At 62.7% G+C, this 27,453-nt stretch overlaps 1 protein-coding gene across 1 annotated transcript in view; it reads left to right on the top strand.

Moving 5' to 3' along the window:
• Window positions 1-2,375: 2,375 nt before the first annotated feature.
• ELP5 (elongator acetyltransferase complex subunit 5) overlaps window positions 2,376-27,453 on the top strand; it is a 60,234-nt gene continuing 35,156 nt past the window's right edge. Inside the window, exons 1-6 of the mRNA XM_069767635.1 lie at window positions 2,376-2,950; window positions 3,022-3,082; window positions 14,800-14,880; window positions 16,870-17,093; window positions 17,173-17,336; window positions 17,439-17,519. Coding sequence (XP_069623736.1) covers window positions 2,899-2,950; window positions 3,022-3,082; window positions 14,800-14,880; window positions 16,870-17,093; window positions 17,173-17,336; window positions 17,439-17,519 — 663 coding nt within the window. The 5' untranslated portion in view covers window positions 2,376-2,898. The remainder of the gene's footprint in view (window positions 2,951-3,021; window positions 3,083-14,799; window positions 14,881-16,869; window positions 17,094-17,172; window positions 17,337-17,438; window positions 17,520-27,453) is intronic.

Genomic DNA, 27,453 nt, shown 5'->3' with positions numbered 1-27,453 from the left:
CACAGGAGGAGCAGACCCCCGATCACACAGGAGGAGCAGACCCCCGATCACACACAGGAGGAGCAGACCCCGATCACACAGGAGGAGCAGACCCCCGATCACACACACAGGAGGAGCAGACCCCGATCACACAGGAGGAGCAGACCCCGATCACACAGGAGGAGCAGACCCCGATCACACAGGAGGAGCAGACCCCGATCACACACAGGAGGAGCAGACCCCGATCACACACAGGAGGAGCAGACCCCCGATCACACAGGAGGAGCAGACCCCGATCACACAGGAGGAGCAGACCCCGATCACACACAGGAGGAGCAGACCCCGATCACACAGGAGGAGCAGACCCCCGATCACACACAGGAGGAGCAGACCCCCGATCACACAGGAGGAGCAGACCCCGATCACACAGGAGGAGCAGACCCCCGATCACACAGGAGGAGCAGACCCCGATCACACAGGAGGAGCAGACCCCCGATCACACACAGGAGGAGCAGACCCCCGATCACACAGGAGGAGCAGACCCCGATCACACAGGAGGAGCAGACCCCGATCACACAGGAGGAGCAGACCCCCGATCACACAGGAGGAGCAGACCCCGATCACACACAGGAGGAGCAGACCCCCGATCACACAGGAGGAGCAGACCCCCGATCACACAGGAGGAGCAGACCCCCGATCACACAGGAGGAGCAGACCCCCGATCACACAGGAGGAGCAGACCCCCGATCACACAGGAGGAGCAGACCCCCGATCACACAGGAGGAGCAGACCCCGATCACACAGGAGGAGCAGACCCCCGATCACACACAGGAGGAGCAGACCCCCGATCACACACAGGAGGAGCAGACCCCCGATCACACAGGAGGAGCAGACCCCCGATCACACAGGAGGAGCAGACCCCGATCACACACAGGAGGAGCAGACCCCGATCACACACAGGAGGAGCAGACCCCCGATCACACAGGAGGAGCAGACCCCCGATCACACAGGAGGAGCAGACCCCCGATCACACAGGAGGAGCAGACCCCGATCACACAGGAGGAGCAGACCCCGATCACACAGGAGGAGCAGACCCCCGATCACACAGGAGGAGCAGACCCCCGATCACACAGGAGGAGCAGACCCCCGATCACACAGGAGGAGCAGACCCCGATCACACACAGGAGGAGCAGACCCCGATCACACAGGAGGAGCAGACCCCGATCACACAGGAGGAGCAGACCCCCGATCACACACAGGAGGAGCAGACCCCGATCACACAGGAGGAGCAGACCCCGATCACACAGGAGGAGCAGACCCCCGATCACACACACAGGAGGAGCAGACCCCCGATCACACAGGAGGAGCAGACCCCCGATCACACAGGAGGAGCAGACCCCGATCACACAGGAGGAGCAGACCCCCGATCACACAGGAGGAGCAGACCCCGATCACACAGGAGGAGCAGACCCCCGATCACACAGGAGGAGCAGACCCCCGATCACACAGGAGGAGCAGACCCCCGATCACACAGGAGGAGCAGACCCCCGATCACACAGGAGGAGCAGACCCCGATCACACAGGAGGAGCAGACCCCGATCACACAGGAGGAGCAGACCCCGATCACACAGGAGGAGCAGACCCCCGATCACACACAGGAGGAGCAGACCCCCGATCACACAGGAGGAGCAGACCCCCGATCACACAGGAGGAGCAGACCCCCGATCACACAGGAGGAGCAGACCCCGATCACACAGGAGGAGCAGACCCCCGATCACACACAGGAGGAGCAGACCCCCGATCACACAGGAGGAGCAGACCCCCGATCACACAGGAGGAGCAGACCCCCGATCACACACAGGAGGAGCAGACCCCCGATCACACACAGGAGGAGCAGACCCCCGATCACACAGGAGGAGCAGACCCCCGATCACACAGGAGGAGCAGACCCCGATCACACAGGAGGAGCAGACCCCGATCACACAGGAGGAGCAGACCCCCGATCACACACAGGAGGAGCAGACCCCCGATCACACAGGAGGAGCAGACCCCCGATCACACAGGAGGAGCAGACCCCCGATCACACACAGGAGGAGCAGACCCCCGATCACACAGGAGGAGCAGACCCCCGATCACACACAGGAGGAGCAGACCCCGATCACACAGGAGGAGCAGACCCCCGATCACACAGGAGGAGCAGACCCCCGATCACACAGGAGGAGCAGACCCCCGATCACACAGGAGGAGCAGACCCCCGATCACACACAGGAGGAGCAGACCCCGATCACACAGGAGGAGCAGACCCCGATCACACAGGAGGAGCAGACCCCCGATCACACAGGAGCAGACCCCCGATCACACAGGAGGAGCAGACCCCGATCACACACAGGAGGAGCAGACCCCCGATCACACACAGGAGGAGCAGACCCCCGATCACACAGGAGGAGCAGACCCCGATCACACAGGAGCAGACCCCCGATCACACAGGAGGAGCAGACCCCGATCACACACAGGAGGAGCAGACCCCCGATCACACAGGAGCAGACCCCCGATCACACAGGAGGAGCAGACCCCGATCACACACAGGAGGAGCAGACCCCCGATCACACAGGAGGAGCAGACCCCCGATCACACAGGAGGAGCAGACCCCGATCACACAGGAGGAGCAGACCCCCGATCACACAGGAGGAGCAGACCCCGATCACACAGGAGGAGCAGACCCCCGATCACACAGGAGGAGCAGACCCCGATCACACAGGAGGAGCAGACCCCCGATCACACAGGAGGAGCATAGATTCCTTTTTTCTGATTTCGGTCATCAGCCAATCACCATCGCTCCCGCTAGCTCCGCCCCTTACTCCGATCACGTGACGTCTGGTACTGGCGCCCTGCAGAGCGGGCTTGGTTGTGGATTCCGCCATGTTACCGGCAGTGCGGAGCGGCGGCGCCCGGGGGCTGACACTGCTGACAGGTGACGTCACTGCTCCCGAGCTCAGCTCTGCCAACCGGCGCCTCATTAACCTCTGTCCCCTCTCTCCACAGACAGCGCCGCCATCAGCGGCCGCCGGGTACTGCACAGCGTGATCGCGGCCTCGGTGCGGAGGTGAGACTGACACGTGACAGGACGGGCGGAGGCTGATTGGATAACGCTCCTCCCGTCTCTCTTTTGCTCCTCCTCCCCATCACTCTTTCTCACGTGACAGGATGGGCGGAGACTGATTGGATAACGCCCCTCCTTCCCATTTCTCTTTCGCTCCTCTATCCCGGATCCTTTTCGCTCCTCCTCCTTTATCACTCTTTCGCTGCTCCTATCTCTTTCCTTTCTTACACTCCTCCTCGTTACCCTGGTGCTCCTCCTCCCTCCGCCTTTCTTACAGTCCTTCTCCTCGTTTCCCTGTTGCGCCTCCTCCTCCCCACCTTTCTTACACTCCTCTCTGGCGCTCCTCCTGCTCTTCTTCTCTCTTTCGTTCCTCTTATCCTCCCCCTGCCTTTCTTACGCTCCTCCTCGTTTCCCTGGCGCTCCTCCCCCCGCCTTTCTTACACTCCTCTTCCCCATCTCTCTGGCGCTCCTCCTCCCCCCACCTTTATTACACTCCTCATCTCTGGCGCTTCTCCTACCTCCTCCTCCTCGCCTTTCTTACGCTCCTCCTCCTCGTTTCCCTGGTGCTCCTCCTCCCTCCGCCTTTCTTACGCTCCTCCTCCTCGTTTCCCTGGTGCTCCTCCTCCCCCCGCCTTTCTTACGCTCCTCCTCGTTTCCCTGGCGCTCCTCCTCCCGCCTTTCTTACACTTCTCTCTGGCGCTCCTCCTGCTCTTCTTCTCTCTTTCGTTCCTCTTATCCTCCCCCTGCCTTTCTTACATTCCTCCTCGTTTCCCTGGCGCTCCTCCTCCCCCCGCCTTTCTTATGCTCCTCCTCCCCCTGCCTTTCTTACACTCCTCTTCCCCATCTCTCTGGCGCTCCTCCTCCCCCCACCTTTATTACACTCCTCATCTCTGGCGCTTCTCCTACCTCCTCCCCGCCGCCTTTCTTACACTCCTCCTCCTCACCTTTCTTACACTCCTCTCTGGCGCTCCTCCTGCTCTTCTTCTCTCTTTCGTTCCTCTTATCCTCCCCCTGCCTTTCTTACGCTCCTCCTCGTTTCCCTGGCGCTCCTCCTCCCCCCGCCTTTCTTATGCTCCTCCTCCCCCTGCCTTTCTTACACTCCTCTTCCCCATCTCTCTGGCGCTCCTCCTCCCCCCACCTTTATTACACTCCTCATCTCTGGCGCTTCTCCTACCTCCTCCCCGCCGCCTTTCTTACACTCCTCCTCCTCGCCTTTCTTACACTCCTCCTCCTCGTTTCCCTGGTGCTCCTCCTCCCCGCCTTTCTTACGCTCCTCCTCCTCGTTTCCCTGGTGCTCCTCCTCCCTCCGCCTTTCTTACGCTCCTCCTCCTCGTTTCCCTGGTGCTCCTCCTCCCCCCGCCTTTCTTACGCTCCTCCTCGTTTCCCTGGCGCTCCTCCTCCCGCCTTTCTTACACTTCTCTCTGGCACTCCTCCTGCTCCTCTTCTTTCTTTCACTCCTCCTACCTCCCCGCCTTTCTTACAGTCCTCCTCCTCATTTCCCTGGTGCGCCTCCTCCTCCCCACCTTTCTTACACTCCTCTCTGGCGCTCCTCCTGCTCTTCTTCTCTCTTTCGTTCCTCTTATCCTCCCCCTGCCTTTCTTACATTCCTCCTCGTTTCCCTGGCGCTCCTCCTCCCCCCGCCTTTCTTACATTCCTCCTTGTTTCCCTGGCGCTCCTCGTCCCCCCGCCTTTCTTACGCTCCCTCTCCTCGTTTCCCTGGCGCTCCTCCTCCCCCCGCCTTTCTTATGCTCCTCCTCCCCCCGCCTTTCTTACATTCCTCCTTGTTTCCCTGGCGCTCCTCGTCCCCCCGCCTTTCTTACGCTCCTCCTCGTTTCCCTGGCGCTCCTCCTCCCCCTGCCTTTCTTACACCTCCTCCTCGTTTCCCTGGCGCTCCTCCTCCCCCTGCCTTTCTTACACTCCTCGTTTCCCTGGCGCTCCTCCTCCCCCTGCCTTTCTTACACTCCTCATTTCCCTGGCGCTCCTCCTCCCCCTGCCTTTCTTACACTCCTCGTTTCCCTGGCGCTCCTCCTCCCCCTGCCTTTCTTACACCTCCTCATTTCCCTGGCGCTCCTCCTCCCCCTGCCTTTCTTACACTCCTCGTTTCCCTGGCGCTCCTCCTCCCCCTGCCTTTCTTACACTCCTCGTTTCCCTGGCGCTCCTCCTCCCCCTGCCTTTCTTACACTCCTCGTTTCCCTGGCGCTCCTCCTCCCCCTGCCTAACTTACACTCCTCGTTTCCCTGGCGCTCCTCCTCCCCGCCTTTCTTACACTTCTCATCTCCGTCTCTCTGGCACTCCTCCAGCTCTTCTTCTTTCTTTCAATCCTACCTACTCCCCGCCTTTCTTACGCTCCTCCTCCTCATCTCCCTGGCGCTCCTCCCCCTGCCTTTCTTACGCTCCTTCTCGTTTCCCTGGCGCTTCTCCTCCTCCCCGCCTTTCTTACGCTCCTCCTCCTCGTTTCCCTGGTGCTCCTCCTCCCCGCCTTTCTTACACTCCTCCTCGTTTCCCTGATGCTCCTCCCCACCTTTCTTACGCTCCTCCTCCTCGTTTCCCTGGCGCTCCTCCCCCTGCCTTTCTTACACTCCTCTTCCCCATCTCTCTGGCGCTCCTCCTCCCCCCACCTTTATTACACTCCTCCTCTTTGGCGCTCCTCCTACCTCCTCCCCGCCTTTCTTACACTCCTCCTCGTTTCCGTGGCGCTCCTCCTCCCCCGCCTTTCTTACACTCCTCCTCGTTTCCCTGACGCTCCTCCTCCCCGCCTTTCTTACGCTCCTCCTCTTCGTTTCCCTGGTGCTCCTCCTCCTCCCCCCCCGCCTTTCTTACGCTCCTCCTCCTCGTTTCCCTGGTGCTCCTCCTCCCCCCACCTTTCTTACGCTCCTCCTCCTCGTTTCCCTGGTGCTCCTCCTCCTCCACGCCTTTCTTACGCTCCTCCTCCTCGTTTCCCTGGTGCTCCTCCTCCTCCCGCCTTTCTTACGCCCCTCCTCCTCGTTTCCCTGGTGCTCCTCTTCCCCCTGCCTTTCTTACACTTCTCCCCGTCTCTCTGGCACTCCTCCTGCTCCTCTTCTTTCTTTCACTCCTCCTACCTCCCCGCCTTTCTTACAGTCCTCCTCCTCATTTCCCTGGCGCTCCTCCTACCTCCCCGCCTTTCTTACAGTCCTCCTCCTCGTTTCCTTGGTGTTCCTCCTCCTCCCCGCCTTTCTTACACTCCTCTCTGGCGCTCCTCCTGCTCCTCTTCTCTCTTTCGTTCCTCTTATCCGCTCCCTGCCTTTCTTACATTCCTGCTCGTTTCCCTGGCGCTCCTCGTCCCCCCGCCTTTCTTACGCTCCTCCTCGTTTCCCTGGTGCTTCTCCTCCCCCTGCCTTTCTTACACCTCCTCCTCGTTTCCCTGGCGCTCCTCCTCCCCCTGCCTTTCTTACACCTCCTCCTCGTTTTCCTGGCGCTCCTCCTCCCCCGCCTTTCTTATGCTCCTCCTCCTCATTTCCCTGGTGCTCCTCCTCCCCGCCTTTCTTACACTCCTCCTCCTCGTTTCCCTGGTGCTCCTCCTCCCCCGCCTTTCTTACGCTCCTCCTCCTCGTTTCCCTAGTGCTCCTCCTCCCCCCCCGCCTTTCTTACGCTCCTCCTCGTTTCCCTGGTGCTCCTTTTCCCCCGCCTTTCTTACGCTCCTACTCCTCTTTTCCCTGGTGCTCCTCCTCCTCCCTGCCTTTCTTACACTCCTCCTCGTTTCCCTGACGCTCCGCCCCACCTTTCTTACGCTCCTCCTCGTTTCCCTGGCGCTCCTCCCCCCGCCTTTCTTACACTCCTCTTCCCCATCTCTCTGGCGCTCCTCCTCCCCCCACCTTTATTACACTCCTCATCTCTGGCGCTCCTCCTACCTCCTCCCTGCCTTTCTTACACTCCTCCTCCTCGCCTTTCTTACACTCCTCCTCCTCGTTTCCCTGGTGCTCCTCCTCCCTCCGCCTTTCTTACGCTCCTCCTCCTCGTTTCCCTGGTGCTCCTCCTCCCCCCGCCTTTCTTACGCTCCTCCTCGTTTCCCTGGCGCTCCTCCCCCCGCCTTTCTTACACTTCTCTCTGGCACTCCTCCTGCTCCTCTTCTTTCTTTCACTCCTCCTACCTCCCCGCCTTTCTTACAGTCCTCCTCCTCGTTCCCTGGCGCTCCTCCTACCTCCCCGCCTTTCTTACAGTCCTTCTCCTCGTTTCCCTGTTGCGCCTCCTCCTCCCCACCTTTCTTACACTCCTCTCTGGCGCTCCTCCTGCTCTTCTTCTCTCTTTCGTTCCTCTTATCCGCTCCCTGCCTTTCTTACATTCCTCCTCGTTTCCCTGGCGCTCCTCCTCCCCCCGCCTTTCTTACATTCCTCCTTGTTTCCCTGGCGCTCCTCGTCCCCCCGCCTTTCTTATGCTCCTCCTCCCCCTGCCTTTCTTACGCTCCCTCTCCTCGTTTCCCTGGCGCTCCTCCCCCCGCCTTTCTTACGCTCCTCCTCGTTTCCCTGGCGCTCCTCCTCCCCCTGCCTTTCTTACACCTCCTCCTCGTTTCCCTGGCGCTCCTCCACCTGCCTTTCTTACACCTCCTCCTCGTTTCCCTGGCGCTCCTCCTCCCCCTGCCTTTCTTACACTCCTCCTCGTTTCCCTGGTGCTCCTCCTCCCCCTGCCTTTCTTACACTCCTCCTCGTTTCCCTGGGTCTCCTCCTCCCCCTGCCTTTCTTACACTCCTCGTTTCCCTGGCGCTCCTCCTCCCCGCCTTTCTTACACTTCTCATCTCCGTCTCTCTGGCACTCCTCCAGCTCTTCTTCTTTCTTTCAATCCTACCTACTCCCCGCCTTTCTTACGCTCCTCCCCCTGCCTTTCTTACGCTCCTTCTCGTTTCCCTGGCGCTTCTCCTCCTCCCCGCCTTTCTTACGCTCCTTCTCGTTTCCCTGGCGCTTCTCCTCCTCCCCGCCTTTCTTACGCTCCTCCTCCTCGTTTCCCTGGTGCTCCTTTTTCTCCCTGCCTTTCTTACACTCCTCCTCGTTTCCCTGACGCTCCTCCCCACCTTTCTTACGCTCCTCCTCCTCGTTTCCCTGGCGCTCCTCCCCCTGCCTTTCTTACACTCCTCTTCCCCATCTCTCTGGCGCTCCTCCTCCCCCCACCTTTATTACACTCCTCCTCTTTGGCGCTCCTCCTACCTCCTCCCCGCCTTTCTTACACTCCTCCTCGTTTCCGTGGCGCTCCTCCTCCCCCGCCTTTCTTACACTCCTCCTCGTTTCCCTGACGCTCCTCCTCCCCACCTTTCTTACGCTCCTCCTCGTTTCCCTGGCGCTCCTCCTCCCCCTGCCTTTCTTACACCTCCTCCTCGTTTCCCTGGCGCTCCTCCTCCCCCTGCCTTTCTTACACTCCTCGTTTCCCTGGCGCTCCTCCTCCCCCTGCCTTTCTTACACTCCTCGTTTCCCTGGCGCTCCTCCTCCCCCTGCCTTTCTTACACTCCTCGTTTCCCTGGCGCTCCTCCTCCCCCTGCCTTTCTTACACCTCCTCGTTTCCCTGGCGCTCCTCCTCCCCCTGCCTTTCTTACACTCCTCGTTTCCCTGGCGCTCCTCCTCCCCCTGCCTTTCTTACACTCCTCGTTTCCCTGGCGCTCCTCCTCCCCCTGCCTTTCTTACACTCCTCGTTTCCCTGGCGCTCCTCCTCCCCCTGCCTAACTTACACTCCTCGTTTCCCTGGCGCTCCTCCTCCCCGCCTTTCTTACACTTCTCATCTCCGTCTCTCTGGCACTCCTCCAGCTCTTCTTCTTTCTTTCAATCCTACCTACTCCCCGCCTTTCTTACGCTCCTCCTCCTCATCTCCCTGGCGCTCCTCCCCCTGCCTTTCTTACGCTCCTTCTCGTTTCCCTGGCGCTTCTCCTCCTCCCCGCCTTTCTTACGCTCCTCCTCGTTTCCCTGATGCTCCTCCCCACCTTTCTTACGCTCCTCCTCCTCGTTTCCCTGGCGCTCCTCCCCCTGCCTTTCTTACACTCCTCTTCCCCATCTCTCTGGCGCTCCTCCTCCCCCCACCTTTATTACACTCCTCCTCTTTGGCGCTCCTCCTACCTCCTCCCCGCCTTTCTTACACTCCTCCTCGTTTCCGTGGCGCTCCTCCTCCCCCGCCTTTCTTACACTCCTCCTCGTTTCCCTGACGCTCCTCCTCCCCGTCTTTCTTACGCTCCTCCTCTTCGTTTCCCTGGTGCTCCTCCTCCTCCCCCCCCGCCTTTCTTACGCTCCTCCTCCTCGTTTCCCTGGTGCTCCTCCTCCCCCCACCTTTCTTACGCTCCTCCTCCTCGTTTCCCTGGTGCTCCTCCTCCTCCACGCCTTTCTTACGCTCCTCCTCCTCGTTTCCCTGGTGCTCCTCCTCCTCCCGCCTTTCTTACGCTCCTCCTCCTCGTTTCCCTGGTGCTCCTCTTCCCCCTGCCTTTCTTACACTTCTCCCCGTCTCTCTGGCACTCCTCCTGCTCCTCTTCTTTCTTTCACTCCTCCTACCTCCCCGCCTTTCTTACAGTCCTCCTCCTCATTTCCCTGGCGCTCCTCCTACCTCCCCGCCTTTCTTACAGTCCTCCTCCTCGTTTCCCTGGTGTTCCTCCTCCTCCCCGCCTTTCTTACACTCCTCTCTGGCGCTCCTCCTGCTCCTCTTCTCTCTTTCGTTCCTCTTATCCGCTCCCTGCCTTTCTTACATTCCTCCTCGTTTCCCTGGCGCTCCTCGTCCCCCCGCCTTTCTTACGCTCCTCCTCGTTTCCCTGGTGCTTCTCCTCCCCCTGCCTTTCTTACACCTCCTCGTTTCCCTGGCGCTCCTCCTCCCCCTGCCTTTCTTACACCTCCTCCTCGTTTTCCTGGCGCTCCTCCTCCCCCGCCTTTCTTATGCTCCTCCTCCTCATTTCCCTGGTGCTCCTCCTCCCCGCCTTTCTTACACTCCTCCTCCTCGTTTCCCTGGTGCTCCTCCTCCCCCGCCTTTCTTACGCTCCTCCTCCTCGTTTCCCTAGTGCTCCTCCTCCCCCCGCCTTTCTTACGCTCCTCGTTTCCCTGGTGCTCCTTTTCCCCCGCCTTTCTTACGCTCCTCCTCCTCTTTTCCCTGGTGCTCCTCCTCCTCCCTGCCTTTCTTACACTCCTCCTCGTTTCCCTGACGCTCCGCCCCACCTTTCTTACGCTCCTCCTCGTTTCCCTGGCGCTCCTCCCCCCGCCTTTCTTACACTCCTCTTCCCCATCTCTCTGGCGCTCCTCCTCCCCCCACCTTTATTACACTCCTCATCTCTGGCGCTCCTCCTACCTCCTCCCCGCCGCCTTTCTTACACTCCTCCTCCTCGCCTTTCTTACACTCCTCCTCCTCGTTTCCCTGGTGCTCCTCCTCCCCGCCTTTCTTACGCTCCTCCTCCTCGTTTCCCTGGTGCTCCTCCTCCCTCCGCCTTTCTTACGCTCCTCCTCCTCGTTTCCCTGGTGCTCCTCCTCCCCCCGCCTTTCTTACGCTCCTCCTCGTTTCCCTGGCGCTCCTCCTCCCCCTGCCTTTCTTACACCTCCTCCTCGTTTCCCTGGCGCTCCTCCACCTGCCTTTCTTACACCTCCTCCTCGTTTCCCTGGCGCTCCTCCTCCCCCTGCCTTTCTTACACTCCTCCTCGTTTCCCTGGTGCTCCTCCTCCCCCTGCCTTTCTTACACTCCTCCTCGTTTCCCTGGTGCTCCTCCTCCCCCTGCCTTTCTTACACTCCTCGTTTCCCTGGCGCTCCTCCTCCCCGCCTTTCTTACACTTCTCATCTCCGTCTCTCTGGCACTCCTCCAGCTCTTCTTCTTTCTTTCAATCCTACCTACTCCCCGCCTTTCTTACGCTCCTCCCCCTGCCTTTCTTACGCTCCTTCTCGTTTCCCTGGCGCTTCTCCTCCTCCCCGCCTTTCTTACGCTCCTTCTCGTTTCCCTGGCGCTTCTCCTCCTCCCCGCCTTTCTTACGCTCCTCCTCCTCGTTTCCCTGGTGCTCCTTTTTCTCCCTGCCTTTCTTACACTCCTCCTCGTTTCCCTGACGCTCCTCCCCACCTTTCTTACGCTCCTCCTCCTCGTTTCCCTGGCGCTCCTCCCCCTGCCTTTCTTACACTCCTCTTCCCCATCTCTCTGGCGCTCCTCCTCCCCCCACCTTTATTACACTCCTCCTCTTTGGCGCTCCTCCTACCTCCTCCCCGCCTTTCTTACACTCCTCCTCGTTTCCGTGGCGCTCCTCCTCCCCCGCCTTTCTTACACTCCTCCTCGTTTCCCTGACGCTCCTCCTCCCCACCTTTCTTACGCTCCTCCTCTTCGTTTCCCTGGTGCTCCTCCTCCTCCCCCCCCGCCTTTCTTATGCTCCTCCTCCTCGTTTCCCTGGTGTTCCTCCTCCCCCCGCCTTTCTTACGCTCCTCCTCCTCGTTTCCCTGGTGCTCCTCCTCCTCCACGCCTTTCTTACGCTCCTCCTCCTCGTTTCCCTGGTGCTCCTCCTCCTCCCGCCTTTCTTACGCTCCTCCTCCTCGTTTCCCTGGTGCTCCTCTTCCCCCTGCCTTTCTTACACTTCTCCCCGTCTCTCTGGCACTCCTCCTGCTCCTCTTCTTTCTTTCACTCCTCCTACCTCCCCGCCTTTCTTACAGTCCTCCTCCTCATTTCCCTGGCGCTCCTCCTACCTCCCCGCCTTTCTTACAGTCCTCCTCCTCGTTTCCCTGGTGTTCCTCCTCCTCCCCGCCTTTCTTACACTCCTCTCTGGCGCTCCTCCTGCTCCTCTTCTCTCTTTCGTTCCTCTTATCCGCTCCCTGCCTTTCTTACATTCCTCCTCGTTTCCCTGGCGCTCCTCGTCCCCCCGCCTTTCTTACGCTCCTCCTCGTTTCCCTGGTGCTTCTCCTCCCCCTGCCTTTCTTACACCTCCTCGTTTCCCTGGCGCTCCTCCTCCCCCTGCCTTTCTTACACCTCCTCCTCGTTTTCCTGGCGCTCCTCCTCCCCCGCCTTTCTTATGCTCCTCCTCCTCATTTCCCTGGTGCTCCTCCTCCCCGCCTTTCTTACACTCCTCCTCCTCGTTTCCCTGGTGCTCCTCCTCCCCCGCCTTTCTTACGCTCCTCCTCCTCGTTTCCCTAGTGCTCCTCCTCCCCCCGCCTTTCTTACGCTCCTCGTTTCCCTGGTGCTCCTTTTCCCCCGCCTTTCTTACGCTCCTCCTCCTCTTTTCCCTGGTGCTCCTCCTCCTCCCTGCCTTTCTTACACTCCTCCTCGTTTCCCTGACGCTCCGCCCCACCTTTCTTACGCTCCTCCTCGTTTCCCTGGCGCTCCTCCCCCCGCCTTTCTTACACTCCTCTTCCCCATCTCTCTGGCGCTCCTCCTCCCCCCACCTTTATTACACTCCTCATCTCTGGCGCTCCTCCTACCTCCTCCCCGCCGCCTTTCTTACACTCCTCCTCCTCGCCTTTCTTACACTCCTCCTCCTCGTTTCCCTGGTGCTCCTCCTCCCCGCCTTTCTTACGCTCCTCCTCCTCGTTTCCCTGGTGCTCCTCCTCCCTCCGCCTTTCTTACGCTCCTCCTCCTCGTTTCCCTGGTGCTCCTCCTCCCCCCGCCTTTCTTACGCTCCTCCTCGTTTCCCTGGCGCTCCTCCCCCCGCCTTTCTTACACTTCTCTCTGGCACTCCTCCTGCTCCTCTTCTTTCTTTCACTCCTCCTACCTCCCCGCCTTTCTTACAGTCCTCCTCCTCATTTCCCTGGTGCGCCTCCTCCTCCCCACCTTTCTTACACTCCTCTCTGGCGCTCCTCCTGCTCTTCTCTCTTTCGTTCCTCTTATCCGCTCCCTGCCTTTCTTACATTCCTCCTCGTTTCCCTGGCACTCCTCCTCCCCCCGCCTTTCTTACATTCCTCCTCGTTTCCCTGCCGCTCCTCGTCCCCCCACCTTTCTTACGCTCCTCCTCCCCCTGCCTTTCTTATGCTCCCCCTCCCCCTGCCTTTCTTATGCTCCCCCTCCTCGTTTCCCTGGCACTCCTCCCCCTGCCTTTCTTACGCTCCTCCTCGTTTCCCTGGCGCTCCTCCTCCCCCTGCCTTTCTTACACCTCGTCCTCGTTTCCCTGGCGCTCCTCCCCCTGCCTTTCTTACACCTCCTCCTCGTTTCCCTGGCGCTCCTCCTCCCCCTTCCTTTCTTACACTCCTCCTCGTTTCCCTGGCGCTCCTCCCCCTGTCTTTCTTACACTCCTCCTCCCCCCACCTTTATTACACTCCTCCTCTTTGGCGCTCCTCCTACCTCCTCCCCGCCTTTCTTACACTCCTCCTCGTTTCCGTGGCGCTCCTCCTCCCCCGCCTTTCTTACACCTCCTCGTTTCCCTGGCGCTCCTCCCCTTGCCTTTCTTACACCTCCTCCTCGTTTCCCTGACGCTCCTCCTCCCCCTTCCTTTCTTACATTCCTCCTCGTTTCCTCCTCCTCGTTTCCCTGGTGCTCCTCCTCCCCCCGCCTTTCTTACGCTCCTCCTCCTCGTTTCCCTTGTGCTCCTCCTCCTCCCCGCCTTTCTTACGCTCCTCCTCCTCGTTTCCTTGGTGCTCCTCCTCCCCCCGCCTTTCTTACGCCCCTCCTCCTCTGTCCCTTTCTCTCTGTTGTGTAGCAGACATTCTCCCAGACTGCATCGTGTGCAGTCCCCCTTAGCGTTGTCGCTGTGTCCCCGGGTGGGCTGTCACCTGCCGTATTGTTGTCCTCTTCTTTCTTTCACTCCTCTTTCCTCCTCCCCTCTTTTCTTACGCTCCTCCTCCCCCCGCCTTTCTTACGCTCCTCCTCCCCCCGCCTTTCTTACGCTCCTCCTCCCCCCGCCTTTCTTACGCTCCTCCTCCTCTGTCCCTTTCTCTCTGTTGTGTAGCAGACATTCTCCCAGGCTGCATCGTGTGCAGTCCTCCTTAGCGTTGTCGCTGTTTCCCCGGGTGGGCTGTCACCTGCCGTATTGTTGTCCTCTTCTTTCTTTCACTCCTCCTTCCTCCTCCCCTCTTTTCTTACGCTCCTCCTCCCCCCGCCTTTCTTACGCTCCTCCTCCTCTGTCCCTTTCTCTCTGTTGTGTAGCAGACAATTCTCCCAGGCTGCATCGTGTGCAGTCCCCCTTAGCGTTGTCGCTGTGTCCCCGGGTGGGCTGTCACCTGCCGTATTGTTGTCCTCTTCTTTCTTTCACTCCTCTTTCCTCCTCCCCTCTTTTCTTACGCTCCTCCTCCCCCCGCCTTTCTTACGCTCCTCCTCCCCCCGCCTTTCTTACGCTCCTCCTCCCCCCGCCTTTCTTACGCTCCTCCTCCCCCCGCCTTTCTTACGCTCCTCCTCCTCTGTCCCTTTCTCTCTGTTGTATAGCAGACATTCTCCCAGGCTGCATCGTGTGCAGTCCTCCTTAGCGTTGTCGCTGTTTCCCCGGGTGGGCTGTCACCTGCCGTATTGTTGTCCTCTTCTTTCTTTCACTCCTCCTTCCTCCTCCCCTCTTTTCTTACGCTCCTCCTCCCCCCGCCTTTCTTACGCTCCTCCTCTCTTCCTCTGTCCCTTTCTCTCTTGTGCAGCAGACATTCTCCCAGGCTGCATCGTGTGCAGTCCCCCTTAGCGTTGTCGCTGTGTCCCCGGGTGGGCTGTCACCTGCCGCATTGTTGTCCTCTTCTTTTCTGGCTTTCGCTGCGGCTGTAGGACACCATTCACTACTGATGGCACAAGAAGCCGGAGCGCAACATGGCGGCATCAGAGCACCGGTATGATAGCGGGTGGACGCTCACGTGTTACTTCGCATTGTGTTGTTATAGAGCGGAACAAGTCCACATCTTCACTTATGAGACTCCTGAAGAAGAGTTCCTGGAAGCTTTACCACAGGAGATATCATCCAGGTGAGCGGCCTGACCATCAATGACCAGGAGGAGAGGCAGGGCGAGTGGGCAAGGAGGAGGTCTGTGGAGCAGGGAAGGAGGTCGGGGGGAGTGTGGAAGGAGGAGAGGAGGTCTGAGGACAGGTGGTCGGGTGATTGGGAGAGTGGGGAAGGAGGAGAGGAGGTTGGGGAAGGAGGAGAGGAGGTCGGGGGGGTGGAAGAAGGAGAGGAGGTCGGGGGGGTGGAAGAAGGAGAGGAGGTCTGAGGACAGGTGGTCGGGTGATTGGGAGAGTGGGGAATGGGAGAGGAGGTTGGGGAATGGGAGAGGAGGTCGGGGGGAGTGTGGAAAGAGGAGAGGAGGTCTGAAGACAGGTGGTCGGGTGATTGGGAGAGTGGGGAAGCAGGAGAGGAGAGTGGGGAAGGAGGAGATGAGGTTGGGGAATGGGAGAGGAGGTCGGGGGGAGTGTGGAAGGAGGAGAGGAGGTCTGAGGACAGGTGGTGGGGTGATTGGGAGAGTGGGGAAGCAGGAGATTAGAGTGGGGAAGGAGGAGAGGAGGTTGGGGAATGGGGAAGGCGGAGAGGAGGTCTGAAGACAGGTGGTCGGGTGATTGGGAGAGTGGGGAAGCAGGAGAGGAGAGTGGGGAAGGAGGAGATGAGGTTGGGGAATGGGAGAGGAGGTCGGGGGGAGTGTGGAAGGAGGAGAGGAGGTCTGAGGACAGGTGGTGGGGTGATTGGGAGAGTGGGGAAGCAGGAGATTAGAGTGGGGAAGGAGGAGAGGAGGTTGGGGAATGGGGAAGGCGGAGAGGAGGTCTGAAGACAGGTGGTCGGGTGATTGGGAGAGTGGGGAAGCAGGAGAGGAGAGTGGGGAAGGAGGAGATGAGGTTGGGGAATGGGAGAGGAGGTCGGGGGGAGTGTGGAAGGAGGAGAGGAGGTCTGAGGACAGGTGGTGGGGTGATTGGGAGAGTGGGGAAGCAGGAGATTAGAGTGGGGAAGGAGGAGAGGAGGTTGGGGAATGGGGAAGGCGGAGAGGAGGTCTGAAGACAGGTGGTCGGGTGATTGGGAGAGTGGGGAAGCAGGAGAGGAGAGTGGGGAAGGAGGAGATGAGGTTGGGGAATGGGAGAGGAGGTCGGGGGGAGTGTGGAAGGAGGAGAGGAGGTCTGAGGACAGGTGGTGGGGTGATTGGGAGAGTGGGGAAGCAGGAGATTAGAGTGGGGAAGGAGGAGAGGAGGTTGGGGAATGGGGAAGGCGGAGAGGAGGTCTGAAGACAGGTGGTCGGGTGATTGGGAGAGTGGGGAAGCAGGAGAGGAGAGTGGGGAAGGAGGAGAGGAGGTTGGGGAATGGGAGAGGAGGTCGGGGGGAGTGTGGAAGGAGGAGAGGAGGTTGGGGGAGTGTGGAAGGAGGAGAGGAGGTCTGAGGACAGGTGGTCGGGTGATTGGGAGAGTGGGGAAGCAGGAGAGGAGAGTGGGGAATGGGAGAGGAGGTTGGGGAATGGGAGAGGAGGTCGGGGGGAGTGTGGAAGGAGGAGAGGAGGTCTGAGGACAGGTGGTCGGGTGATTGGGAGAGTGGGGAAGCAGGAGATTAGAGTGGGGAAGGAGGAGAGGAGGTTGGGGAATGGGAGAGGAGGTTGGGGAATGGGGAATGGGAGAGGAGGTTGGGGAATGGGGAAGGAGGAGAGGAGGTTGGGGGAGTGGAGATCGAGGAGAGGAGGCCTGAGGACAGGTGGTCAAGGGAGTGGGAAAGGAGGGCAGGGGTGTGGGGGAGGAAGAGAGGAGGTCAGAGGAAGGAGGAGAGGCGAAGTGGGGAATGAGGAGAGGAGGTCGGGGGAGTGAGGAAGGAAGAAAGGAGGCAGGAGAAAGAGGAGGAGGAGGAATTGTAAAGGAGGGTGAGCGGGCAAGGAGGAGAGGAGGCAGGGGAATGAAGAAGGAGAGGAGGCCAGTGGTGATGACTTTGGGCTCGGTGTACGGTGGCCGCCCGCTGTCTTCGTCTGACCATACGTCTTCTTCCTCCTCAGCCTCACACTCCATGATGGATTCTCCAACCCTCTGAGCTGGGAGCCGACGCTTCCTTCTCTGACTCTGCGCGACCTCTCCGTGCAGGGGATTCGGCAGCGGGTGGGTGATGCCGGCGGCCCCATCACCATTGTCCTGGACTCTCTGAGCTGGATTCTGGCACGATGTCCGCTCCCCAGTGTCTGCCGCCTGCTGCGAGAGCTGAGCGCACCGCGGAGCCAGCCAGGTGAGGGCGCCGAGGCTGATGTCACATGACAGCGATGGCGGCCGGGATAGGACAGTGATGATTGTGCTGCCCCTTGCAGGTGACACGTGTGTGGTGGCGCTGCTCCACGCTGATCTGCACGACCCTGGCGTCCTGTCATCTGTCCGTCTGCTCGCTGACACCGACATCCACCTCACTGACCCCGGAGGGAAGGCGACAGCTACCGTCACCCACCGCAAGCCAAGCGGCCGAGTGGTCACCCACGTAAGTCCACACACGGCTCATCCCTGGGAGCACAGGGTAATACGCACCGGTCTCTGGTGCTCTCTGGTGTCTGCCAGCGGTGATGTCAGCTCTGTACTGCAGGTCCAATGCTTCCAGGTGCGGGACGACTTCTCTCTGGACACAGGTAGTGAAGATGGAAGAGAACCGGAGCCTGGAGCAAAGGTGCAGCCACAGGGAGGAGGCCAGGAGTGGAGGTGGTAGAGAGGAGGCCGGGAGTGGAGGTGGTAGGGAGGAGGCCGAGAGTGGAGGTGGTAGGGAGGAGGCCAAGAGTGGAGGGGGTAGGGAGGAGGCCGAGAGTGGAGGTGGTAGGGAGGAGGCTGGGAGTGGAGGTGGTAGGGAGGAGGCCGAGAGTGGAGGTGGTAGGGAGGAGGCCGAGAGTGGAGGGGGTAGGGAGGAGGCCGGGAGTGGAGGGGGTAGGGAGGAGGCCAGGAGTGGAGGTGGTAGGGAGGAGGCCGGGAGTGGAGGTGGTAGGGAGGAGGCCGAGAGTGGAGGTGGTAGGGAGGAGGCCAGGAGTGGAGGTGGTAGAGAGGAGGCCGGGAGTGGAGGTGGTAGGGAGGAGGCCGGGAGTGGAGGTGGTAGAGAGGAGGCCGGGAGTGGAGGTGGTAGGGAGGAGGCCGGGAGTGGAGGTGGTAGGGAGGAGGCTGGGAGTGGAGGTGGTAGGGAGGAGGCCGAGAGTGGAGGGGGTAGGGAGGAGGCCGGGAGTGGAGGTGGTAGGGAGGAGGCTGGGAGTGGAGGTGGTAGGGAGGAGGCCGGGAGTGGAGGGGGTAGGGAGGAGGCCGGGAGTGGAGGTGGTAGGGAGGAGGCTGGGAGTGGAGGTGGTAGGAAGGAAACCGAGAGTGGAGGTGGTAGGGAGGAGGCCGAGAGTGGAGGTGGTAGGGAGGAGGCCGGGAGTGGAGGTGGTAGGGAGGAGGCCGGGAGTGGAGGTGGTAGGGAGGAGGCTGGGAGTGGAGGTGATAGGGAGGAGGCCGAGAGTGGAGGTGGTAGGGAGGAGGCCGAGAGTGGAGGGGGCAGGGAGGAGGCCGAGAGTGGAGGTGGTAGGGAGGAGGCCGAGAGTGGAGGTGGTAGGGAGGAGGCCGAGAGTGGAGGTGGTAGGGAGGAGGCCGAGAGTGGAGGGGGTAGGGAGGAGGCCGAGAGTGGAGGTGGTAGGGAGGAGGCCGAGAGTGGAGGTGGTAGGGAGGAGGCCGAGAGTGGAGGTGGTAGGGAGGAGACTGAGAGTGGGGGGAGGCCGAAAGTGGAGGTGGTAGGGAGGAGGCCGAGAGTGGAGGTGGTAGGGAGGAGGCCGGGAGTGGAGGTGCTAGGGAGGAGGCCTAGTGTGGAGGTGGTAGGGAGGAGGCCGAGAGTGGAGGTGGTAGGGAGGAGGCCGAGAGTGGAGGTGGTAGGGAGGAGGCCGAGAGTGGAGGTGGTAGGGAGGAGGCCGAGAGTGGAGGTGGTAGGGAGGAGGCTGAGAGTGGAGGTGGTAGGGAGGAGGCTGAGAGTGGAGGTGGTAGGGAGGAGGCCGAGAGTGGAGGTGGTAGGGAGGAGGCCGAGAGTGGAGGTGGTAGGGAGGAGGCTGAGAGTGGGGGGAGGCCAAGAGTGGAGGGGGTAGGGAGGAGGCCGAGAGTGGAGGGGGTAGGGAGGAGGTCGGGAGTGGAGGTGGTAGGGAGGAGACTAAGAGTGGGGGGAGGCCAAGAGTGGAGGGGGTAGGGAGGAGGCCGAGAGTGGAGGAGGTCGGGAGTGGAGGTGGTAGGGAGGAGGCCGGGAGTGGAGGTGGTAGGGAGGAGGCCGAGAGTGGAGGTGGTAGGGAGGAGGCCGAGAGTGGAGGGGGTAGGGAGGAGGCCGAGAGTGGAGGTGGTAGGGAGGAGGCCGAGAGTGGAGGGGGTAGGGAGGAGGCCGAGAGTGGAGGGGGTAGAGAGGAGGCCGAGAGTGGAGGTGGTAGGGAGGAGGTCGGGAGTGGAGGGGGTAGGGAGGAGGCCGGGAGTGGAGGTGGTAGGGAGGAGGCCGGGAGTGGAGGTGGTAGGGAGGAGGCCGAGAGTGGAGGTGGTAGGGAGGAGACTGAGAGTGGGGGAGGCCGAAAGTGGAGGGGGTAGGGAGTAGGCCGAGAGTGGAGGTGGTAGGGAGGAGGCCGAGAGTGGAGGGGGTAGGGAGGAGGTCGGGAGTGGAGGGGGTAGGGAGGAGGTCGGGAGTGGAGGTGGTAGGGAGGAGGCCGAGAGTGGAGGTGGTAGGGAGGAGACTGAGAGTGGAGGTGGTAGGGAGGAGGCCGGGAGTGGAGGTGGTAGGGAGGAGGCCGAGAGTGGAGGTGGTAGGGAGGAGGCCGAGAGTGGAGGTGGAAGGGAGGAGGCTGAGAGTGGAGGTGGTAGGGAGGAGGCCGGGAGTGGAGGTGGTAGGGAGGAGGTCGAGAGTGGAGGTGGAAGGGAGGAGGCTGAGAGTGGAGGTGGTAGGGAGGAGGCCGGGAGTGGAGGTGGTAGGGAGGAGGCCGAGAGTGGAGGTGGAAGGGAGGAGGCCGAGAGTGGAGGTGGTAGAGAGGAGGCCGAGAGTGGAGGTGGTAGGGAGGAGGCCGAGACTGGAGGTGGTAGGGAGGAGGCCGAGAGTGGAGGTGGTAGGGAGGAGGCCGAGAGTGGAGGTGGTAGGGAGGAGGCCGGGAGTGGAGGTGGTAGGGAGGAGGCCGAGAGTGGAGGTGGTAGGGAGGAGGTCGAGAGTGGAGGTGGAAGGGAGGAGGCTGAGAGTGGAGGTGGTAGGGAGGAGGCCGGGAGTGGAGGTGGTAGGGAGGAGGCCGAGAGTGGAGGTGGAAGGGAGGAGGCCGAGAGTGGAGGTGGTAGAGAGGAGGCCGAGAGTGGAGGTGGTAGGGAGGAGGCCGAGACTGGAGGTGGTAGGGAGGAGGCCGAGAGTGGAGGTGGTAGGGAGGAGGCCGAGAGTGGAGGTGGTAGGGAGGAGGCTGAGAGTGGGGGGAGGCCAAGAGTGGAGGGGGTAGGGAGGAGGCCGAGAGTGGAGGGGGTAGGGAGGAGGTCGGGAGTGGAGGTGGTAGGGAGGAGACTAAGAGTGGGGGGAGGCCAAGAGTGGAGGGGGTAGGGAGGAGGCCGAGAGTGGAGGAGGTCGGGAGTGGAGGTGGTAGGGAGGAGGCCGGGAGTGGAGGTGGTAGGGAGGAGGCCGAGAGTGGAGGTGGTAGGGAGGAGGCCGAGAGTGGAGGGGGTAGAGAGGAGGCCGAGAGTGGAGGTGGTAGGGAGGAGGTCGGGAGTGGAGGGGGTAGGGAGGAGGCCGGGAGTGGAGGTGGTAGGGAGGAGGCCGGGAGTGGAGGTGGTAGGGAGGAGGCCGGGAGTGGAGGTGGTAGGGAGGAGGCCGAGAGTGGAGGTGGTAGGGAGGAGACTGAGAGTGGGGGAGGCCGAAAGTGGAGGGGGTAGGGAGGAGGCCGAGAGTGGAGGTGGTAGGGAGGAGGCCGAGAGTGGAGGGGGTAGGGAGGAGGTCGGGAGTGGAGGGGGTAGGGAGGAGGTCGGGAGTGGAGGTGGTAGGGAGGAGGCCGAGAGTGGAGGTGGTAGGGAGGAGACTGAGAGTGGAGGTGGTAGGGAGGAGGCCGGGAGTGGAGGTGGTAGGGAGGAGGCCGAGAGTGGAGGTGGTAGGGAGGAGGCCGAGAGTGGAGGTGGAAGGGAGGAGGCTGAGAGTGGAGGTGGTAGGGAGGAGGCCGGGAGTGGAGGTGGTAGGGAGGAGGTCGAGAGTGGAGGTGGAAGGGAGGAGGCTGAGAGTGGAGGTGGTAGGGAGGAGGCCGGGAGTGGAGGTGGTAGGGAGGAGGCCGAGAGTGGAGGTGGAAGGGAGGAGGCCGAGAGTGGAGGTGGTAGAGAGGAGGCCGAGAGTGGAGGTGGTAGGGAGGAGGCCGAGACTGGAGGTGGTAGGGAGGAGGCCGAGAGTGGAGGTGGTAGGGAGGAGGCCGAGAGTGGAGGTGGTAGGGAGGAGGCCGGGAGTGGAGGTGGTAGGGAGGAGGCCGGGAGTGGAGGTGGTAGGGAGGAGGTCGAGAGTGGAGGTGGAAGGGAGGAGGCTGAGAGTGGAGGTGGTAGGGAGGAGGCCGGGAGTGGAGGTGGTAGGGAGGAGGCCGAGAGTGGAGGTGGAAGGGAGGAGGCCGAGAGTGGAGGTGGTAGAGAGGAGGCCGAGAGTGGAGGTGGTAGGGAGGAGGCCGAGACTGGAGGTGGTAGGGAGGAGGCCGAGAGTGGAGGTGGTAGGGAGGAGGCCGAGAGTGGAGGTGGTAGGGAGGAGGCCGGGAGTGGAGGTGGTAGGGAGGAGGCCGGGAGTGGAGGTGGTAGGGAGGAGGCCGGGAGTGGAGGTGGTAGGGAGGAGGCCGGGAGTGGAGGTGGAAGGGAGGAGGCCGAGAGTGGAAGTGGTAAGGAGGTGACCGGGAGTGGAGGTGGTAGGGAGGAGGCCGAGAGTGGAGGTGGTAGGGAGGAGGCCGAGAGTGGAGGTGGTAGGGAGGAGGCCGAGACTGGAGGTGGTAGGGAGGAGGCCGAGAGTGGAGGTGGTAGGGAGGAGGCCGAGAGTGGGGGAAGGCCGAAAGTGGAGGGGGTAGGGAGGAGGCCGAGAGTGGAGGTGGTAGGGAGGAGGCCGGGAGTGGAGGTGGTAGGGAGGAGGCCGGGAGTGGAGGTGGTAGGGAGGAGGCCGAGAGTGGAGGTGGTAGGGAGGAGGCTGAGAGTGGAGGTGGTAGGGAGGAGGCCGAGAGTGGAGGTGGTAGGGAGGAGACTGAGAGTGGGGGGAGGCCGAAAGTGGAGGGGGGTAGGGAGGAGGTCGGGAGTGGAGGTGGTAGGGAGGAGGCCGGGAGTGGAGGTGGTAGGGAGGAGGCCGAGAGTGGAGGTGGTAGGGAGTAGGCTGAGAGTGGAGGTGGTAGGGAGGAGACTGAGAGTGGGGGGAGGCCGAAAGTGGAGGGGGTAGGGAGGAGGTCGGGAGTGGAGGTGGTAGGGAGGAGGCCGAGAGTGGAGGTGGTAGGGAGGAGGCCGAGAGTGGAGGTGGTAGGGAGGAGGCTGAGAGTGGAGGTGGTAGGGAGGAGACTGAGAGTGGAGGGGGTAGGGAGGAGGCCGAGAGTGAAGGTGGTAGGGAGGAGGCCGAGAGTGGAGGTGGTAGGGAGGAGGCTGAGAGTGGAGGTGGTAGGGAGGAGGCCGAGAGTGGAGGTGGTAGGGAGGAGGTCGAGAGTGGAGGTGGTAGGGAGGAGGCCGAGAGTGGAGGTGGTAGGGAGGAGGCTGAGAGTGGAGGTGGTAGGGAGGAGACTAAGAGTGGGGGGAGGCCAAGAGTGGAGGGGGTAGGGAGGAGGCCGAGAGTGGAGGGGGTAGGGAGGAGGTCGGGAGTGGAGGTGGTAGGGAGGAGGCCGGGAGTGGAGGTGGTAGGGAGGAGGCCGGGAGTGGAGGTGGTAGGGAGGAGGCCGAGAGTGGAGGTGGTAGGGAGGAGGCCGAGAGTGGAGGTCGTAGGGAGGAGGCCGAGAGTGGAGGGGGTAGGGAGGAGGTCGAGAGTGGAGGGGGTAGGGAGGAGGTCGGGAGTGGAGGTGGTAGGGAGGAGGCCGGGAGTGGAGGTGGTAGGGAGGAGCCCGGGAGTGGAGGTGGTAGGGAGGAGGCCGAGAGTGGAGGTGGTAGGGAGGAGGCCGAGAGTGGAGGTGGTAGGGAGGAGGCCGGGAGTGGAGGTGGTAGGGAGGAGGCCGAGAGTGGAGGTGGAAGGGAGGAGGCCGAGAGTGGAGGTGGTAGGGAGGAGGCCGAGAGTGGAGGTGGTAGGGAGTAGGCCGAGAGTGGAGGTGGTAGGGAGGAGACTGAGAGTGGGGGGAGGCCGAAAGTGGAGGGGGTAGGGAGGAGGTCGGGAGTGGAGGTGGTAGGGAGGAGGCCGAGAGTGGAGGTGGTAGGGAGGAGGCCGAGAGTGGAGGTGGTAGGGAGGAGGCCGAGAGTGGAGGTGGTAGGGAGGAGGCCGAGAGTGGAGGTGGTAGGGAGGAGACTGAGAGTGGAGGGGGGTAGGGAGGAGGCCGAGAGTGAAGGTGGTAGGGAGGAGGCCGAGAGTGGAGGTGGTAGGGAGGAGGCCGAGAGTGGAGGTGGTAGGGAGGAGGCCGAGAGTGGAGGTGGTAGGGAGGAGGCCGAGAGTGGAGGTGGTAGGGAGGAGGCTGAGAGTGGAGGTGGTAGGGAGGAGACTAAGAGTGGGGGGAGGCCAAGAGTGGAGGGGGTAGGGAGGAGGCCGAGAGTGGAGGGGGTAGGGAGGAGGTCGGGGAGTGGAGGTGGTAGGGAGGAGACCGGGAGTGGAGGTGGTAGGGAGGAGGCCGGGAGTGGAGGTGGTAGGGAGGAGGCCGGGAGTGGAGGTGGTAGGGAGGAGGCCGAGAGTGGAGGTGGTAGGGAGGAGGCCGAGAGTGGAGGGGGTAGGGAGGAGGCCGAGAGTGGAGGGGGTAGGGAGGAGGTCAGGAGTGGAGGGGGTAGGGAAGAGGTCGGGAGGTGGAGGTGGTAGGGAGGAGGAGGCCGGGAGTGGAGGTGGTAGGGAGGAGCCCGGGAGTGGAGGTGGTAGGGAGGAGGCCGAGAGTAGAGGTGGTAGGGAGGAGGCCGAGAGTGGAGGTGGTAGGAAGGAGGCCGGGAGTGGAGGTGGTAGGGAGGAGGCCGAGAGTGGAGGTGGAAGGGAGGAGGCCGAGAGTGGAGGTGGTAGGGAGGAGGCCGGGGAGTGGAGGTGGTAGGGAGGAGGCCGAGAGTGGAGGTGGAAGGGAGGAGGCCGAGAGTGGAAGTGGTAAGGAGGTGACCGGGAGTGGAGGTGGTAGGGAGGAGCCCGGGAGTGGAGGTGGTAGGGAGGAGGCCGAGAGTGGAGGTGGTAGGGAGGAGGCCGAGAGTGGAGGGGGTAGGGAGGAGGCCGGGAGTGGAGGGGGGTAGGGAGGAGGCCGAGAGTGGAGGTGGTAGGGAGGAGGCCGAGAGTGGAGGTGGTAGGGAGGAGGCCGAGAGTGGAGGGGGGTAGGGAGGAGGCCGGGAGTGGAGGTGGTAGGGAGGAGGTCGGGAGTGGAGGTGGTAGGGAGGAGGCCGGGAGTGGAGGTGGTAGGGAGGAGGCCGAGAGTGGAGATGGTAGGGAGGAGGCCGAAAGTGGAGGTGGTAGGGAGGAGGCCGAGAGTGGAGGGGGTAGGGGAGGAGGCCGGGAGTGGAGGTGGTAGGGAGGAGGTCGGGAGTGGAGGTGGTAGGGAGGAGGCCGGGAGTGGAGGTGGTAGGGAGGAGGCGAGAGTGGAGGTGGTAGGGAGGAGGCCGAGAGTGGAGGTGGTAGGGAGGAGGCCGAGAGTGGAGGTGGTAGGGAGGAGGCCGAGAGTGGAGGTGGTAGGGAGGAGGCCGAGAGTGGAGGTGGTAGGGAGGAGGCCGAGAGTGGAGGTGGTAGGGAGGAGGCCGAGAGTGGAGGTGGTAGGGAGGAGGCCGAGAGTGGAGGTGGTAGGGAGGAGGCCGAGAGTGGAGGTGGTAGGGAGGAGGCCGAGAGTGGAGGTGGTAGGGAGGAGGCCGAGAGTGGAGGTGGTAGGGAGGAGGCCGAGAGTGGAGGTGGTAGGGAGCAGGCCGAGAGTGGAGGTGGTAGGGAGGAGGCCGAGAGTGGAGGTGGTTGGCAGGAGGCCGAGAGTGGAGGTGGTAGGGAGGAGGCCGAGAGTGGAGGTGGTAGGGAGGAGGCCGAGAGTGGAGGTGGTAGGGAGGAGGTCGGGAGTGGAGGTGGTAGGGAGGAGGCCGAGAGTGGAGGTGGTAGGGAGGAGGCCGAGAGTGGAGGTGGTAGGGAGGAGGCCGAGAGTGGAGGTGGTAGGGAGGAGGCCGAGAGTGGAGGTGGTAGGGAGGAGGCCGAGAGTGGAGGTGGTAGGGAGGAGGCCGAGAGTGGAGGTGGTAGGGAGGAGGCCGAGAGTGGAGGTGGTAGGGAGGAGGCCGAGAGTGGAGGTGGTAGGGAGCAGGCCGAGAGTGGAGGTGGTAGGGAGGAGGCCGAGAGTGGAGGTGGTAGGGAGGAGGCCGAGAGTGGAGGTGGTAGGGAGGAGGCCGAGAGTGGAGGTGGTAAGGAGGTGACCGGGAGTGGAGGTGGTAGAGAGGAGGCTGAGAGTGGAGGTGGTAGGGAGGAGGCCGGGAGTGGAGGTGGTAGGGAGGAGACTGAGAGTGGGGGGAGGCCGAAAGTGGAGGGGGGTAGGGAGGAGGCCGAGAGTGGAGGTGGTAGGGAGGAGGCCGAGAGTGGAGGTGGTAGGGAGGAGGCCGAGAGTGGAGGTGGTAGGGAGGAGGCCGAGAGTGGAGGTGGAAGGGAGGAGGCTGAGAGTGGAAGTGGTAAGGAGGTGACCGGGAGTGGAGGTGGTAGGGAGGAGGCCGAGAGTGGAGGTGGTAGGGAGGAGGCCGAGAGTGGAGGTGGTAGGGAGGAGGCCGAGAGTGGAGGTGGTAGGGAGGAGGCCGGGAGTGGAGGTGCTAGGGAGGAGGCCGAGAGTGGAGGTGGTAGGGAGGAGGCCGAGAGTGGAGGTGGTAGGGAGGAGGCCGAGAGTGAAGGTGGTAGGGAGGAGGCCGAGAGTGGAGGTGGTAGGGAGGAGGCCGAGAGTGGAGGTGGTAGGGAGGAGGCTGAGAGTGGAGGTGGTAGGGAGGAGACTAAGAGTGGGGGAAGGCCAAGAGTGGAGGGGGGTAGGGAGGAGGCCGAGAGTGGAGGGGGTAGGGAGGAGGTCGGGAGTGGAGGTGGTAGGGAGGAGGCCGGGAGTGGAGGTGGTAAGGAGGAGGCCGAGAGTGGAGGTGGTAGGGAGGAGGCCGAGAGTGGAGGTGGTAGGGAGGAGGCCGAGAGTGGAGGTGGTAGGGAGGAGGCCGAGAGTGGAGGTGGTAGGGAGGAGGCCGAGAGTGGAGGTGGTAGGGAGGAGATTGAGAGTGGGGGGAGGCCGAAAGTGGAGGGGGTAGGGAGGAGGCCGAGAGTGGAGGTGGTAGGGAGGAGGCCGAGAGTGGAGGTGGTAGGGAGGAGGTCGGGAGTGGAGGGGGTAGGGAGGAGGCCGAGAGTGGAGGTGGTAGGGAGGAGATTGAGAGTGGGGGGAGGCCGAAAGTGGAGGGGGGTAGGGAGGAGGCCGAGAGTGGAGATGGTAGGGAGGAGGCCGAGAGTGGAGGGGGTAGGGAGGAGGTCGGGAGTGGAGGGGGGTAGGGAGGAGGTCGGGAGTGGAGGTGGTAGGGAGGAGGCCGGGAGTGGAGGTTTGTAGGGAGGAGGCCGAGAGTGGAGGTGGTAGGGAGGAGGCCGAGAGTGGAGGTGGTAGGGAGGAGGCCGAGAGTGGAGGTGGTAGGGAGGAGGCCGGGAGTGGAGGTGGTAGGGAGGAGGCCGAGAGTGGAAGGGGTAGGGAGGAGGCCGGGAGTGGAGGGGGGTAGGGAGGAGGCCGAGAGTGGAGGTGGTAGGGAGGAGGCTGAGAGTGGAGGTGGTAGGGAGGCCGAGAGTGGAGGGGGTAGGGAGGAGGCCGGGAGTGGAGGTGGTAGGGAGGAGGTCGGGAGTGGAGGTGATAGGGAGGAGGCCGGGAGTGGAGGTGGTAGGGAGGAGGCCGAGAGTGGAGGTGGTAGGGAGGAGGCCGAGAGTGGAGGTGGTAGGGAGGAGGCCGAGAGTGGAGGGGGTAGGGAGGAGGCCGGGAGTGGAAGTGGTAGGGAGGAGGTCGGGAGTGGAGGTGGTAGGGAGGAGGCCGGGAGTGGAGGTGGTAGGGAGGAGGCCGAGAGTGGAGGTGGTAGGGAGGAGGCCGAGAGTGGAGGTGGTAGGGAGGAGGCCGAGAGTGGAGGTGGTAGGGAGGAGGCCGAGAGTGGAGGTGGTAGGGAGGAGGCCGAGAGTGGAGGTGCTAGGGAGGAGGCCGAGAGTGGAGGTGGTAGGGAGGAGGCCGAGAGTGGAGGTGGTAGGGAGGAGGCCGAGAGTGGAGGTGGTAGGGAGGAGGCCGAGAGTGGAGGTGGTAGGGAGGAGGCCGAGAGTGGAGGTGGTAGGGAGGAGGCCGGAGAGTGGAAGTGGTAGGGAGGAGGCCGAGAGTGGAGGTGGTAGGGAGGAGGCCGAGAGTGGAGGTGGTAGGGAGGAGGCCGAGAGTGGAGGTGGTAGGGAGGAGGCCGAGAGTGGAGGTGGTAGGGAGGAGGCCGAGAGTGGAGGTGGTAGGGAGGAGGCCGAGAGTGGAGGTGGTAGGGAGGAGGCCGAGAGTGGAGGTGGTAGGGGA

The sequence above is a fragment of the Ranitomeya imitator genome, chromosome 4 (assembly GCF_032444005.1).
Source record: "Ranitomeya imitator isolate aRanImi1 chromosome 4, aRanImi1.pri, whole genome shotgun sequence".
Taxonomy (NCBI): domain Eukaryota; kingdom Metazoa; phylum Chordata; class Amphibia; order Anura; family Dendrobatidae; genus Ranitomeya; species Ranitomeya imitator.
This window is presented reverse-complemented; position numbering and strand designations above follow the sequence as displayed.